This window comes from Solanum verrucosum, unplaced genomic scaffold (genome assembly GCF_900185275.1).
Source record: "Solanum verrucosum unplaced genomic scaffold, falcon-dt-bn FXZP01000196.1, whole genome shotgun sequence".
NCBI lineage: Eukaryota > Viridiplantae > Streptophyta > Magnoliopsida > Solanales > Solanaceae > Solanum > Solanum verrucosum.
In genome coordinates, this window is record NW_026020420.1 from 4,344,009 (window position 1) to 4,359,276 (window position 15,268).

At 36.1% G+C, this 15,268-nt stretch overlaps 2 protein-coding genes and 1 pseudogene across 3 annotated transcripts; 1 reads left to right on the forward strand and 2 right to left on the reverse strand.

The window, feature by feature from the left end:
* The first annotated feature begins 341 nt into the window (after positions 1-341).
* Positions 342-7,645, forward strand: LOC125840974 (serine/threonine-protein kinase ATG1c-like). 2 transcript variants are annotated; one of them, XM_049519964.1, is made up of 13 exons: positions 342-856; positions 1,720-1,840; positions 1,962-2,020; positions 2,838-2,902; positions 3,110-3,203; positions 3,283-3,363; positions 3,489-3,597; positions 3,798-3,870; positions 3,952-4,313; positions 4,454-4,803; positions 6,237-6,525; positions 7,001-7,071; positions 7,232-7,645. In XM_049519964.1, exons 1-13 carry the CDS (start codon positions 608-610, stop codon positions 7,460-7,462), a joined length of 2,154 nt encoding a protein of 717 aa, XP_049375921.1. In that variant the 5' UTR covers positions 342-607; the 3' UTR covers positions 7,463-7,645. The 2 variants fall into 2 exon arrangements, with proteins under 2 accessions (XP_049375921.1, XP_049375922.1); XM_049519965.1 differs by lacking the exon at positions 342-856 and having other exon boundaries at positions 1,919-2,020.
* A 1,501-nt stretch (positions 7,646-9,146) lies between these two features.
* On the reverse strand, positions 9,147-10,896 carry LOC125841108 (protein NRT1/ PTR FAMILY 5.7-like; annotated as a pseudogene).
* A 505-nt stretch (positions 10,897-11,401) lies between these two features.
* On the reverse strand, positions 11,402-13,737 carry LOC125841106 (protein NRT1/ PTR FAMILY 5.6-like). Its single transcript, XM_049520119.1, has 4 exons — positions 13,566-13,737; positions 13,168-13,385; positions 12,371-12,915; positions 11,402-12,275 (listed from the first exon to the last, which is right to left on the reverse strand). The coding sequence occupies exons 1-4, from the start codon at positions 13,720-13,722 to the stop codon at positions 11,402-11,404; spliced, it is 1,794 nt and encodes a 597-aa protein (XP_049376076.1). The 5' UTR covers positions 13,723-13,737.
* Positions 13,738-15,268: the final 1,531 nt, after the last annotated feature.

The window sequence follows — 15,268 nt, forward strand, 5'->3', positions numbered from 1 at the left end:
AGTATAAATTTGCTTAACCATCTAATTTTCACCTTTTTATTAAGCCTGCCTATTAAATAAAATAGTGGCACCATTGTATCTTCAAATTCTTCTCTTTACTCCTATTTATGAGTTTGTCATCTTGATAATTATATAAATATTGAACTCCAAATTTTTTTCCCCCCAAAATAAGCATTTTAAGAACATGATGCGGAGATTAATGAAGTTGGTTATTAATTATGTGGAGTCATATTTTAACAAAATTGTCATTCATTATTTAGGTGCATGAAAACTAATCCGGATAAATAGTTGTAAATTAAGTGCAAATATGTATGTTGACCGCTGCACCCTGAGTACTGACACGGCACACTAACATCAAACTTCCAAGTCCAACACAAACACTGATAAAAGAAGATGAAGAATTCCATTGATATCTCTCTTCAAGCTCTTCATTATCTTTAATCACAATCACCAGAATTATCACCAATTCATCTCCATAATCTGTACGCCTCTCTACCAAAACTTCAATACAAAAAACTTTGAATTTGATTTATTCTGCAATTGGCATAATCTGAATATCAATTTGACTTCTTCGGTTTGTTAGGGTTTGGGGATATTTGCAGGTGTGATGGATCAATTGACGAGCAGAGGTGGGAAATTTGTGATTAGGGACTATGTTGTTGAGAAGCAAATCGGGGCGGGGTCTTTCTCGACGGTGTGGCTAGCGCGCCACCGTGTTAACGGCACAGAAGTGGCGATCAAGGAGATTGCTACTGCTCGGCTCAACAGTAAACTCAAAGAGAGCCTCAAATCTGAAATTGTTATTCTACAGAGGATTAGTCATCCCAATATTATTCACTTGCACGACATGATCGAGGTCCTACTCTACTCAATTCAATTTCATTGTGTGTAGCTACATATTTAGTTGAACAAATTTGTTTATGCTACTACTCAAAAAGGCTTAGGGGTAGTTTGGTAGCTGGTTAGAGTTATGCATCTATTAGTAATAAATATAGAGATTAGTTACGAGTATGTATTAGTTTTTGTATTAGTTAGGCAAGATTTAGTTATTATACTTTCTAGCCTACATAAATAATACATACATTCCCTCGTAACTTAGATTAGTATAGTTATTCGAGTTTCTAAATTGCAAATCAAACACCGTATTAATTTCAAACATGAATAACTTATTCCTAACCAGCCACCAAACGTGATGCCAGCTACCAAACGTGATATTACTTATGCAAGATATAGTACCTACGTAACTCACCTCCAAACCAGCTACCAAACGACCCCTTACGTTTTTCCTAGAAGTTTGGCTAATCTCTAATAGAAACATTTTCTTTTAAAAAAAATAAGCACCTTTGGCTTCTTAGAAGCTTGGGGAAAGAGGCTAGTAACAATATGAAATTATTAGGAAGTGTCTAACTTGTATAAGGGAGATTTAACTCCCACTGTAAAGATAGCTTTCCCTTCTTGAAGTGTAACGGTAACTTGCTGTGGTCTTTCTCTTTTTAAACTCTAGATGATGATTAAAAATTCAGCACTTATGCGTAGCTATGGATGGATAGTATATCCTTTTTAGATGTTATGTAAATTTGGAACTGTATATTTACTATTTGGAGTTGCATTGTGTTACTAGCTTTATAATTGCTTAAAAGAGAAACAAAATGTTTTTCCGACCTTCATATACGCTTTTTGCTTCTTATCTAAATGAACCCTCACGTGCATGGGTTATAGGATCCGGGGAAAATATATATTGTTTTAGAGTACTGCAGAGGGGGTGATCTTTCAATGTACATACAACGACGTCAAGGGAGAATCGCAGAAGCAACTGCCAAACATTTCATGCAGCAGCTAGGTTTGTGTAAACTGTAAAGCTTCTATTTTCTTCTGCCTATTTTCCTGTATTCACTTTAGACTGAATATTCTTTTCTAGATGAATTCCGCATGGTAATATTCATTTTCATATCATGCCACAGCATCTGGTCTAAAAGTCCTTCGCGAAAACAATCTAATACACAGGGACCTAAAGCCTCAGGTTTGCTTTCCTTCGTGTGTTATGCTCAAAATTTAGTTTGCTTTGGTGGTTGCCTTGACAGCCCAAGCTACAAATTTAAACATATGAATTTAGTTGTTTTTTGTCTAAGGAGGAGCATTAGGTGCTGAAACGTATCTTCCTTTCCAGAAATTCTCATTTTAAAGTCATGACCATGTAATGTCTACCATTGTAGCTTTTTTCTGTAAATATTAGAAAAATGACAGCTGCAAAGAGACTACTGATCAGTCATGTACTAATGATTTGACATTACCAAGTAGCAGCCTTGTTCTGTCCGAAGCCATCTACTATATTGATAACCAGATCCTAGTACTGATGATTTGAAGAAACTAAAAGTAACGATTGAATTGTTGGAAATACTTGCATGACTTACGGGTGACCAAGGTGTGCAATTGCCTTATTCTTGAATAGCTAATTACATTTCTCTAATGTAGGTTTCTTATTATTAACTCATTAATCAAAATATATATATCAAAGAAAAGGAAGGTATTCAGGAGATGAAATCCCAAACTAGTTGGGTCGGCTATATGAATCCTTATTGACCATGTTACTCCATATAATCCAAGGAGACGACTGTCTATAAACAAATATAGTGACATTTTTATCTTCAATTTGGTACATCTTAGTTGAGGGAGGGGAACCAAATGTGTGGTTTTCTAGGAGTAAATAGTCTCTCTTTGGTAGTAATTCTTTCTTTCTTTCGGAGATAAGTACTAATCTGGAAACTTCTAAGAATTTGAATTGTCGTTCGGTGGAACTGTCAACTCATTGACTTGTGTCCTTTGCCTTGATCCTACAGAATCTTCTATTGTCTGCAACTGATGACAACTCCACCTTGAAGATTGCTGATTTTGGGTTTGCAAGGTAAAGTTGTAGTACACTGTCAGAAACGTCACTCTCCTAATGTCCCCCTTCCACAGAGAAGGTCTTTTATTTAACATTTTTCATCTCTTTCAGAAAAAACATTTGCTAGATTCTCTTTCATCCTTCCCTTCTGTTTTAAGATTTGCAGCCTTAGAGTTAAAGGTTCTCCTAAGCTGTCCACTCAAAATTACCATTCTCTCTTGTCAGATCTTTGCAGCCTAGGGTGCTTGCAGAAACTCTATGCGGGTCGCCATTGTACATGGCTCCCGAAATAATGCAACTTCAAAAATATGATGCAAAGGTGTTATTCTCTTTCTACACACACCAGTCCATATGCTATTCTCTTTTAAATTCATATTAACTTTTGGCTCAAAACACAGGCAGATCTCTGGAGTGTTGGTGCCATTCTGTTCCAGCTAGTAACTGGCAAAACCCCATTTACTGGAAACAATCAAATACAGGTTTAATTTCTTTTCAGCTGTACATAGTAACTTACCTTATTGGTTGTTTCAATTTCAGTTTGACTGGTGACATTCAAATGGCTTGTAGCCAGCCCTGTTTTAACTTTTTTCCATTTTTCCTGTAGTTGCTCCAAAACATAATGAGGTCCACTAAATTGCAATTTCCTCTAGATGCCAAGAATCTAAGTCCTCATTGCATAGACTTATGTCAAAAGTTATTGCGCCGTAATCCAGGTACTTCTTTTATGTTGACTAGATTTCAATAATTTAAAATCCACTCATTGATTGTTTCCAAAACCTCAGTACTTAGATCATAGTTTTTTACATGCTTTGCCATCGAAAAGGCCATAAGATTGAAAGCCTGAGTTAACCGTTACATGGCATTTTCTTATGAAAAGTTCAAAATATCTATTTCTGCATATCTGAACGCACAGTGGAGCGGTTGACATTTGAAGAGTTCTTTAACCACCCATTTCTTGCACAGAAGCAGCCTGATGAGTTGTCTAGGTAAGCTAGTTGATGTTAACATACTTGATATGACATACACGTTTCATGGCACTGACTTTATGTTTTGGACATGCTACACAGGAATCAGAGACCTCAAAGGGTAATAGATGGGTTTTCTCTGACAGAACGCAATCCTGTAAGGCGCACTGAGGAAATTTTTCAAGAAGATGGCTTACCATTTAGTTTAGATGATGATTCCAGCAATCCTGATGGTGGTCCTTCTTTTGCTGGGATATCACTGAGATCTTCCTGTGGATTTTCTCATGATGCAAAAGATTATAGGAAAGAAGTTACAAGTGCTTCAAACAAAACTGGTCCTCCTTTGAATTGTAGCAACATCAACCATAAATCAAATGTTATTGGTTCTAGTCCTGGCCAACACCGACATTCAGAAGGCAAGCTGAAGGAATCCAGTTCCATGGACCATAGACTATGTCCAAGAGGTGCTCTGTTCAATAATGTTCCAAATTTTCTTTTTGCCTACATATTTGAAATGAAAATTTTCCTTCTGTTTATCCTGTCACTAGTTTGGTCAGATTTAAATTTGCTGATTTGGCATTCACCTGATTGACTGATCCAACAGTGGCGGATTCATTCGAATTGATTGAGCGGGAATATGTCCTTGTTTCTGGGTCCCTCATGGACTCATCTTCTTCAGCAGGTGCTTCTAGGCTTAGCAATACACCATTTAGATCAAGTTGTTCCCTGCAAGCCTCTGGGAACATGGACTCTAGATTAAGTGAGTCGGTGGTTGTTGCTGGTCCTGCAACTAATAGCATAGTACTAAGGTTGGAAAGTCCCTCTTCTGCTCCAGGAGCTTCACAAGGATCCACAGATATAGTAGACCCTCTGGAGAAGCCAACTGATGGCATAGCCAGAATTGAGTCGCTGCAACATTCTGCTTCTGCTATCACAGAGTTGGTCAATGAGAAGGTAACTCACGTTAAGGCATTTTCCCTTCAAAAATGTTAGAAGTCCTATATCTGAATATGTTAGGGCGGTTCTTAGCATGCAGGGGTGGAGGGAGAACACTTAAGTCTAGTTCATCATATCCTGCAATCTTTTTTCTCCTACTCTTCATTTAGAGAGCAATACAGTTCTGTGGTGGCCTTGCAACTCTTGTTTATCATTGATTTATTGCATGCATAGTAGGGGTCTAACATCTTTGCTCAAGCTTGTGTCATCTAAATTTATCAAGTTTTTCATCCCCGTGTACTTCAAAAGCATTTTTCAAGTTACCTAGGTATGATGAAGATGTTTTTCCCAGTTATTTATCAATAGTAAAAAGTAGAAGGATGAACATCTTCATCTAGGTGCAGATAGACTGCTCTTTTCTCTTTTTTTTTGGCTGTTTATTACTGGAATTTGTGTTAAAACATATTTATTGCTTTGCATTGTGTTCAATATCTTAAGTTTGAAATCATTTTCTGTTTCTGAGTTGAAAATATTTCTATTGTGATAAATGTGAATAGAAGGTGTTTAAGTACAAACATGAGCTGTTTCCTGAAGTATTTTACATCTTTACATACATTTTTTTAATACATCTTTACATACATAAAGTCAACTTTTTAATTCCTGAAAAACCTTTTAAAAGAATTTCATAAAGCAAAACGAAGTGTTTTTCCTGGTGGACCAGGTCATTTAAATGGTATCACGTTCTATTTTGATTTGTAATTTATGATCTAAGCTTCATTTATCTTTCTAGGTTAATATAAATTTCTAACTATATTGGTGATATCTAGTTTTGCAAGTTTGACTTAACCAAACATCCCATACATGATCAACAACCAACTGCTCTCAATCCCAAACTAATAGGGAGTTAGGTAATGTTTCTTAGTATCCATTGTGCTCTATTACATCCTATTTTATTCTAACTGTAGATAATTCGTATTTTAAAAGCAGGGTTTCTCCAAAACTAGATGTTCATATCTTGCATTTATCCCAAGATACAAATTTTTTTATAACACTGAACTTGGTGCAAGTGTAATGATATGATCTAAGCCTAATCACATCTAGTTGATCTCTCCTATTGTGTTTTGTTCTTTAAGTCTGTATTGATTCAAGAAATTATAGGTTTTCTTTATCTGCCTATAGTTGATATATCTTGAATATGCACCAACCTTTTTAATTTTAGGTAGTGCTAAATGTTTGAATGCTGGTGATATCTTTGTATCTGCATCTGCCTACTCTTTAGAAACTTTTCTTTGGTGCTACTGTATGCATTCTTCTGTTCAGTGTTCACTAGCAATCTTGATAGCTTGGTAGACGATTCTGCCTCCTCGTTATTCTTTTTGGCTTGGCAGATTAAGCTATTATTTGATCATTACTGATGTTCTCTCACTAATACTTGTCTGTTCTGTTTATAGATTGCCGCAGGCAGGCATCTGGAAGCATTTTCAATTGAGCTTGTCATGCTTGCAATATGGAAGCAAGCCTTGCATGTTTGTCATACACAAGCGGCATCAGCAATTGAAGGAAGTCCAAACCAAAAAACTGCTGAATTGATGGAGATTTTAAGGGACAGTCGAGTTAGGCCTGACATTAAAAAGGACACTTGTAACAATTTGGGGCCAGAGAATGTGTTATCTCATATTCAAAGAGCATTTCTGAGTGAAGTTGGGAAGGCAGAGGAACTTGCCAAACATATAGAGCCTGGTAAATATTTGAACTTAGTGAAAGAAAAAAGTGCATGGTATGATCAAGTACTGAAACTTGTGCTGCGTGCCTTCCTGTTCTATTTGACCTTTTTGTGCTTTATATGTGACCCTTTTCGCGGTTACTGTGCTTTTGGTTTGCCCTTTGTTTTGTTTCCTCCCCTTTTTCTAGTAGGATGATAACTAGCTTTTAATATGCCCGGCTTAGCTTTAATCCATTGTTAATCAAGAAAAAAAATGCTAGCAATCTTGATGGTTTCTCAAGAGGATCTAGAGATATGGAATTACCAACTCTTCCGTAGATGATAAGTAGCTGCATTCATCAAATGTTTTCTTTAGCTATTGTCTTACATCTGGCCTCCTAGTTGTGGTAATGTTTCAAGTTTTTTGCTTGAAAATGACTCATAGACCTACTTTTTTATGGCCTTAGCAAATAAAGATGAAGACATTTATGTCTGTTTGTTGCTTGTTTCTAGGAAATGCCGAGGTACCAGATGCAATGGAGATGATATTTCAATCTGCACTAGACCTCGGCAGAAAGGGAGCGGTAAGTATTTCATTTTATCTTGGTAGTGTTTGGTAAAAGTGGAACTAATTTCTACTAGCAACAAATATAATAGTCGCCATGTAACATTAGGAAGGGGAAAAAACTTGAAATCTCTAAGATTCAATTTAAAGGATTTACTGTATATTGAAATATGTGGCAGGTTGACGAGTACATGGGTCGGACTGAAGATGCAGTGGTGTTTTATTCAAAAGCAGTACGCTTGTTAGCATTCCTTCAAGTAGAAGCACCATCACTCATTCTAAATCCTCCATTCTCACTGACAAACTCCGATCGCTATAGGCTTAGGAGTTACATTGATGTTCTCAATAACAGGCAAAGTGTTTCAAGGTCTCAAATCATGACTGTGCTCAAGTGTGAGGATCAGCACTGATCCCCGTGAAGGCGATAGACTGAGTGAAGAGAAAACTGTTAATATATAATGATAATTTAACATATCACAACTTATTCTGTATAGTTCTTTATCTGTACAGTTATTCTTTCACTAATTTTAAAGAAAGTGAAAAGTCCTTTTATATGGTTTGAAAGCTATTATTACTGTAATTAAAGTTCCTTTCTGAAAATTTCAGAAATGACTCAACTTTAGGACATAATTAAGCTTCAGTAGCTATAGTTTAGATATTTACCATTCATAGCAATCGTTTGAGATATTAGGCCAAAGAAATAATCTCTCTCGCCTTTCTTGCTCTCATCTTTTTTTTTTTGTATTTTGTATTTTTATCTTTCTCTGTATTTCTATTATTTTTTAGGTGTCGGGTAGTCGTATTTGTTGTGTTAATACGTGCATTTGAGTTGTATCGACGAATACAACTTGCATGTATATAATATAAAGATACAAATAACAAAAAATATAAGGGATTGTATTTATTCGCTCTTGTATCACTTGTATTCGTGATCATATTTAGACAGTATCAACGAATACAAAAATACAAAAGACTGTATTCATTCACTCTAATGTCACTTGTATTTTTTTCACTCTTTATTCATTTACTCTAATTAAATTCTTATTTGACCCACTCAGTTCAATCCACCTCATTCAAGCCCCACGGACAAACAGACTTCTCCACGTTAAACTAAAAAGTCATGTTCTTAAATCATAGTCCAATCTTACCTATATCGTGTGTATATATTTATTTTATATTGGAATAATTACAAAGACTTCGTCTCATGTTTCGCTCCATTACACTTACATTCCTTGTGATTTAGGATATTACTCTTACCCAACTTGTGGGAGGTAATAAGAAGTTTATTTCTTTGAAAAAAGATTATTACACCAACATTTGGTTTAATTTTGAATTTTTACTGTTTCACATTTCTATTTCATATATTTTTCTCATTTCCTCCTTTATTTTAAGTTTAATTTAATATCTTCCTCTCGATCTTCCCTACAATCGTCAAAGTACTAATTTATTCCATGTATAATTTTTGCAGGTCCCTTTGACATTGAACGTATCGCCTGCAGAATCAGGATAATAGTTCAGTTCAATACGAAGCAGCTTTCTTCACTTGGAGAATCCGACACATACGATATCAAAAGTAAGTAGTCCACACAACTTATTTCAGTACCATCTTAATTGCAATAGTATTTTTGTGCAAATGAGCAATTCTAATAATTTTTTAAAGGGAAAAAGCTCAAATATGACATTAAACTTTGAAAAAAAACTCATCTTTGTCATCCGTTAAAAGTTTGGTTCATCTATAACATTTCAGTTAACAAATAATGGTATGGATGAATTTTTTTCTCAAACAGAAATTGCATAGATGAACCAAACTTTTAATGGAGGACATAGATGAGTCTTTTCTCAAAGTTCGATGGCATATTTGAGTCTTTTCCCTTTGTGAAAATATTTATAGGTACTTGTATTTTGATAGCTGAGTATGAAATTTCAAAGAGTGCTTTGAATCAGGTATTTTCTCTCTTTTCCATAGATGATAGAACTCATACATGTCTTAAAGAGGAAATGAAGGAATTATATTTCCTTTTAGCTTATCAGAATACATTGATATTACTATTTTAGTGAACTTCTTAAATAAAGTTTGAAGAATATTTACATGAACTAAGCCATTGCTTCATGATTATCCCTATCATCACAATCAGCCACAGACATAGCTGCCTTGCAGTGAACATTCTTGTACGAATAATTCCTCGCAACAATGACATTGACACACAAATTCACTGCTGTCATGATAGCTAACAACCAGTAGAAATAGTCGAGCCGGCTGCTGTTTAGATCCTTTCCTAACCAACTCTTACCATTTTATCTGTGATATGATCCACAAATGGTTATCAATAGGCTGCTAATGAAATTTGCAGCACCATTTACACTAAGGTATAACGCAATGCCCAAGCTTCTCATAGAATCAGGTACTTGGTCGTAGACGTATTCTTGCAATCCCACTAAGGCAAATCCATCTGCTACTCCTAGGATAAGGACCTTCGAGTGGATTTTTGTGAACAAGATTCAGTCTCTTTCTCTCAATCAAAGCTGCAACGATCATGATAGAAACGGAGAAGATCATTCCAACACCGATCCTTTGGAGGATACTAATCCCTCTCTCATTTCCTGTTGTCCTTCTCAGGAAAGGTACAAGGATTTTTTCATAGAAAGCAACAGATATATTATCATGCCAACAACTGTCAGGGCATAAATTGAGGCTGGGGGGAATCTTGAAATTGTGAATGATCTTCCGGTTCATTGTCACGCCTTGTTTTATGAAAAAAAGTTGCAGCTTGTGATACACATATACCAAATGGTATAGTGATTTTCATCATCAAACTGATCAGCTCCAAAGCTCTCAAGAGAAGGCTTGTGTCCTCCGGTTCCAACAGAGATTAAGTAGATTGCTAGGAAGAAGATTGGCTCATGGACGTTCCTCCGTTTATCACAGAGGTCACTCTCACAAGGTTTTAAGCTCCGGACCACTCTAGACATTGTCAAGAGAAGCATGCCCTGATCCACCTTTAAGCCAGAACAAGTAAGAGAAAATTCATCTATTCGTTACAATGCTTAAAGTTCAATGATTCTAGAACCAAATTTGTGATCCGATTTTCTCTTGTTCAAATTGGACTTCCGAAAAGTTTTCATTAGTTATCTAGAAGTAGAACATTTTAACCAACCATTGAAAGCTAAATTACGAATTTTAGCCAATTTCAGATTTTAACAGTTCATTAGTGTTACTACTCTAGTAGGATCAACAGTTTTTGGCACATGTTTTTCTTTATCTTAAGGAAGTACTCTAAACTGCCATTTCATGTTGAAAATTGCAAGGAGCGGAAATTTTGTTTACCAGGAAGTAGACCGTGGAAGAGGGAAGAATGATGGAGAATCGTCCCAAGTATGCATCAACGAGAAAGCCTCCCAGCAATGGCATCAAGGTAGTGACTCCTGTCCAGTAATTGACACTTTTTGCTGCTGTTTTGAGGTCTTGATGGGTGACTTTTGTTAGGTGTATAATCAAACTTGTGGCTATTCCAAAGAAGCTCAGCCTCTCACTGAATTCAATCACTGTTAAGGTAACGGTTCATCAGTATCTCCATTTACATAACTATAAAGGAGCATGTTCAACAAAATGTAAAATTTAAATTTCTTGATCTACGAGTTAGTGTAAATCATGAGGGCAACATAAACTAGAAATATAAGTGAAGCTATTTGGTACGTATTCTAGTTGTTGGATAGATGCTTACCGATATAATAAAGAGGCAGGCCTTCCATACACCAGTTGAACTCCTAAGGGAAACTCGTCCTTTATGATCAACCGAAGAATCTCATCAATTTCTACTGATTCTGCTCTCGTTATCCGCTCCATTTCCACATTTATCTTATCCTTCCTTTTTGGTTCTTAAGTACCAAAGAAGATATATTAGTTCTCAAGTGGTTGATATGAGAAGTTGGTGGATTAGTTTGTTCACTTTATATAGGAAGAAATTCCTCTTCATTGGCATTGTCAAAGTTCCTAAGAATATGAGTAATGAGCACCAAGAAATATGAAAATAAATGGAATTTATGCCAATGATTGTTACTTGAGGTTGACAAACAACTCCTTCCACTAAACTAAAGCAGTCCTTGGCCCTTAACTCAGCGAATGGCATTTGATGCTGAAATCAGTTTCTTCTATTTGGATTGATCTCCTGCCACAAAAGTGGCAATGATAGATATTATAGCGGCCTAATTTGAGTATACTTACAAGAGGAAAGCAATTGAAGTGACTGAGATTGAACAAGTAATTTTATTTCCATTTAGCTTATCAGAATACATTTTTATAACTATTACAGTGAACTTCTTAAATAAAGCTTGATGAATATTTACATAAACTAAACCATTGCTTCGCGATTATCCCTATCATCACAATCAGCCACAGACATAGTTGCCTTACAGTGAACATTCTTGTATGAATAATTCCTCGCAACAATGACATAAACACACAAATTTACAGCTGTAATGATAGCTAACAACCAGTAGAAGTAGTCGAGCCGGCTGCTGTTTGGATCCTTTCCAAACCAACTCTTGCCTCTTTTCTTTGTGATATGATCCACAATGGTTATCAAGAGGCTGCTAATGAAATTTGCAGCTCCAATTACACTAAGGTAAAGTGCAATGCCCAAACTTCTCATGGAATCGGGTACTTGATCATAGAAGTATTCTTGCAATCCCACTAAGGCAAATCCATCTGCTATTCCAAGGATAAGGAATTGTGGGGCTAGCCAAAACACACTCATTGAACTCGAACCTTCGAGTGGATTTTTGTTAACAAGATTCAGTCTTTTTCTTTCGACTAAAGCTGCAACGATCATAGTAGAGATCGAGAAGATCATTCCAATACCGATCCTTTGGAGAATATTTATGCCCCTCTCATTTCCTGTTGTCCTTCTCAGGAAAGGTACAAGGATTTTGTCATAGAAAGCAACAGATATTATCATGCCAACAGCTGTCAGGGCATAAATTGAGGCTGAGGGAATCTCGAAATTGTGAATGATCTTCCGGTTCATTGTCACGCCTTGTTTTAAGAAAAAAGTTGCAGCTTGTGCTACGCATATACCAAACGGTAAAGTGGTTAGCCAAATAGGTATCATGTTGATAATTAGCTTCAGTTCTTCCACATTGGTGACAGTTGCAAGTTTCCACGGATTCCGTTGCTGTTCTGTCGAATCTTGAGTTTGATCTAGGATTGCTGCTTTATCAAGGAACCTGTAAAGTATGATTAAAAATTGTTTTCAATGATATATTTATAAACCTTTCCTGAGTAATTGCATAACCTAATCACGACTAAGTTTGAATCTTACTTTAGCCTTTTGGTGTGGCCTAAGAGCCTCCTTTGGGTAGTTTCTGACTTGGGAACTTCATGTAGATGAGAAGGATCTGAAGGAAGTTGAAGGCTTCTTTTCCTAATTGCAGCTACGAGCACGTTTAGCATGGGTGTTAATGGACTTCCAGTCGCCTTCCTAAAACGATACACTGGCTTCCCTGCATAGAAGATGGCTATACTAGAAGCCATAACTAGTGTGAGTATTACATCTGCCATGGCCCAGCTAACATGATCTTGTACATAAACGATAAGAGTAACACCAAGTAATAGTCCACAGCATAGCCCAAAGTTCCACCAATTGAAAAATGACATTTTTTTCCTTCTTTCTTCAGGATTTTCATCATCAAACTGATCAGCTCCAAAGCTCTCAAGAGAAGGCTTGTGTCCTCCGGTTCCAACAGAGATTAAGTAGATTGCTAGGAAGAAGATTAGCTCATGGACGTTCCTCCGTTTATCACAGAGGTCACTCTCACAAGGTTTTAAGCTCGGGACCACTCTAGACATTGTCAATAGAAGCAAGCCCTGATCCACATTAAAGCCAGAACAAGTAAGAGAAAATTCATCGATTCGTTACAATGTCTTAAAGTTCAATGATTCTAGAACCAAATTTGTGATCCGATTTTCTGTTGTTCAAATTGGACTTCCAAAAAGTTTCATTAGTGTTACTACTCTAGTAGGGTCAACAGCTTTTGCACATATTTTTCTTTATCTTAAGGAAGTACTCTAAACTGCCATTTCATGTTGAAAATTGCAATGAGTGGAAATTGTGTTTACCAGGAAGTAGACCGTGGAAGAGAGAAGAACGGTGGAGAATCGTCCCAAGTATGCATCAGCGAGAAAGCCTCCCAGCAATGGCATCAAGGTAGTGACTCCTGTCCAATAATTGACACTTTTTGCTGCTGTTTTGAGGTCTTGATGGATGACTTTTGTTAAGTACATAATCAAACTCGTAGCTATTCCAAAGAAACTCAGCCTCTCACTGAATTCAATCACTGTTAAGGTAACGGTTCATCAGTATCTCCATTTACATAACTATAAAGGAGCATTTTCAACGAAATGTAGAATCTAAATTTCTTGATCTTCGAGTAAGTATAAATCATGAGAGAAACATAAACTAGAACATATAAGTGAAGCTATTTGGTGTGTATGCTAGTTGTTGTATAGATGCTTACCGATAATAAAGAGGGAGGCCTTCCATACACCAGTTGAACTCCTAAGAGGAACTCGTCCTTTATGATCAACCGAAGAATCATAAACCAGTTTTTGATCATCCATTTCTACTGATTCTGCTCTCGTTATCCGCTCCCTTTCCACATTTATCTTATCCATTTTTTTGGCTCTTAAGATACCAAAGAAGATATATTAGTACTCAAGTGGTTGATATGAGGAGTTGGTGGGTTAGTTTGTTCACTTTATATAGGAAAAAATTCCTCTTCATTGCTATTGTCAAAGTTCCTAAGAATATGAGTAATGAGCATCAAGAAATGTGAAAATAAATGGAATTTATTGCCAATGATTGTGACTTGAGGTTGATAAACAACTCCTTCCACTAAACTAAAGCAGTCCTTGGCCCTTAACTCTGTGTATGGCATCAATGCTGCAATCAGATTCTTCTATATGAATCGATCTCCTCCTACACAAGTGGCGATGATAGATATTGTAGCGGCCTAAATTGACTACACTTACAAGAGGCATCAGATAAGTGTTTTCACAGTTGTACTTCATTTTATACTTCAGAATATATTAACACGCATTTTATTCGCGTTGTACCTTGTTCTTATCTTTTATTTTGTTGATGGGATTTGAAGTCTCAACATGAGTTGTAGCATAGGAGTAAGCACCACGAGGTCTCAGGTTCTAGTCCCAGTTATGTAATGTGAATTCATCTCAACCTTTTAGGAAAAATTTACCCGACATACTGTGCAGCCAGATGGATTAGTCGAGGTACATGCTAGCTAGTCCAAACACCAATGTCACAAACAAAGTACATTAACTTAGATTTTTAGTTTATGGTCAAAATGTCAGGAATTTTGTTGTAATTTCTAATAACTATGGCTAAATTCATTTGTCTTTCTTGGAAACACTATAAACTCATGAATCACATTTTTGTGTAAGTTGTTTATTTTCACCTTTCCTGGATTGATCATGTTTGTTGGTAGTGTTTGGTATCTGTCACAACACCATGTATAATAATGATGATAATAAAGGCCACATTAATATATCTTAATTACCCCTCAATCTTGATTAGTGAATTTTCTTTCATTTTACATGATAGGCTTGTTTTTTGGAGATATTGTCTTTCGAAAACAACCTCTCTACCTTGTCAAATAAAGGTAAGATATGCGTATACTCTATTCTCCAGACTTTCACTTGTGGGGGAGTATACTCGGTATATTATTTATTTGGAGAGTGTTTTCTAAGTCCTTTAAATTTTTGGGTTGATTGGAGAGATAGAGAATGTTACTTTTTGTGAATATAAAGTATTTAGTCATAAAAAATATGATTCAATTAGAGTACTATAAACATGTTCTTCATTAAGCCACCACCCCTCTCCACCATGAAGTTATGGTTGAAATTATTGTTCAAGCAGTTTGGTTTTAGATTTTTGAAGACTACGGGATTTGTGGTCGGAATATTATTGCATAAAGTTACTCTATTTGTGCCGGTTGGTTGCAGGTTTCCTCTGAAATTAGTCAAGGCGGATGTTATTGGTTCAGACATCACGATTATCAATTTTATTTCAACAAATACAAATAATTGGGGAACTTCTCTTTTTCTTAGATGAGCAAAGTGCATGAAGTTTTCAACAACTAAAATAATTACTTCTCTGTCCCATTAACACAGATGCATGTGAAAGTGTACAACTTGTACTAAT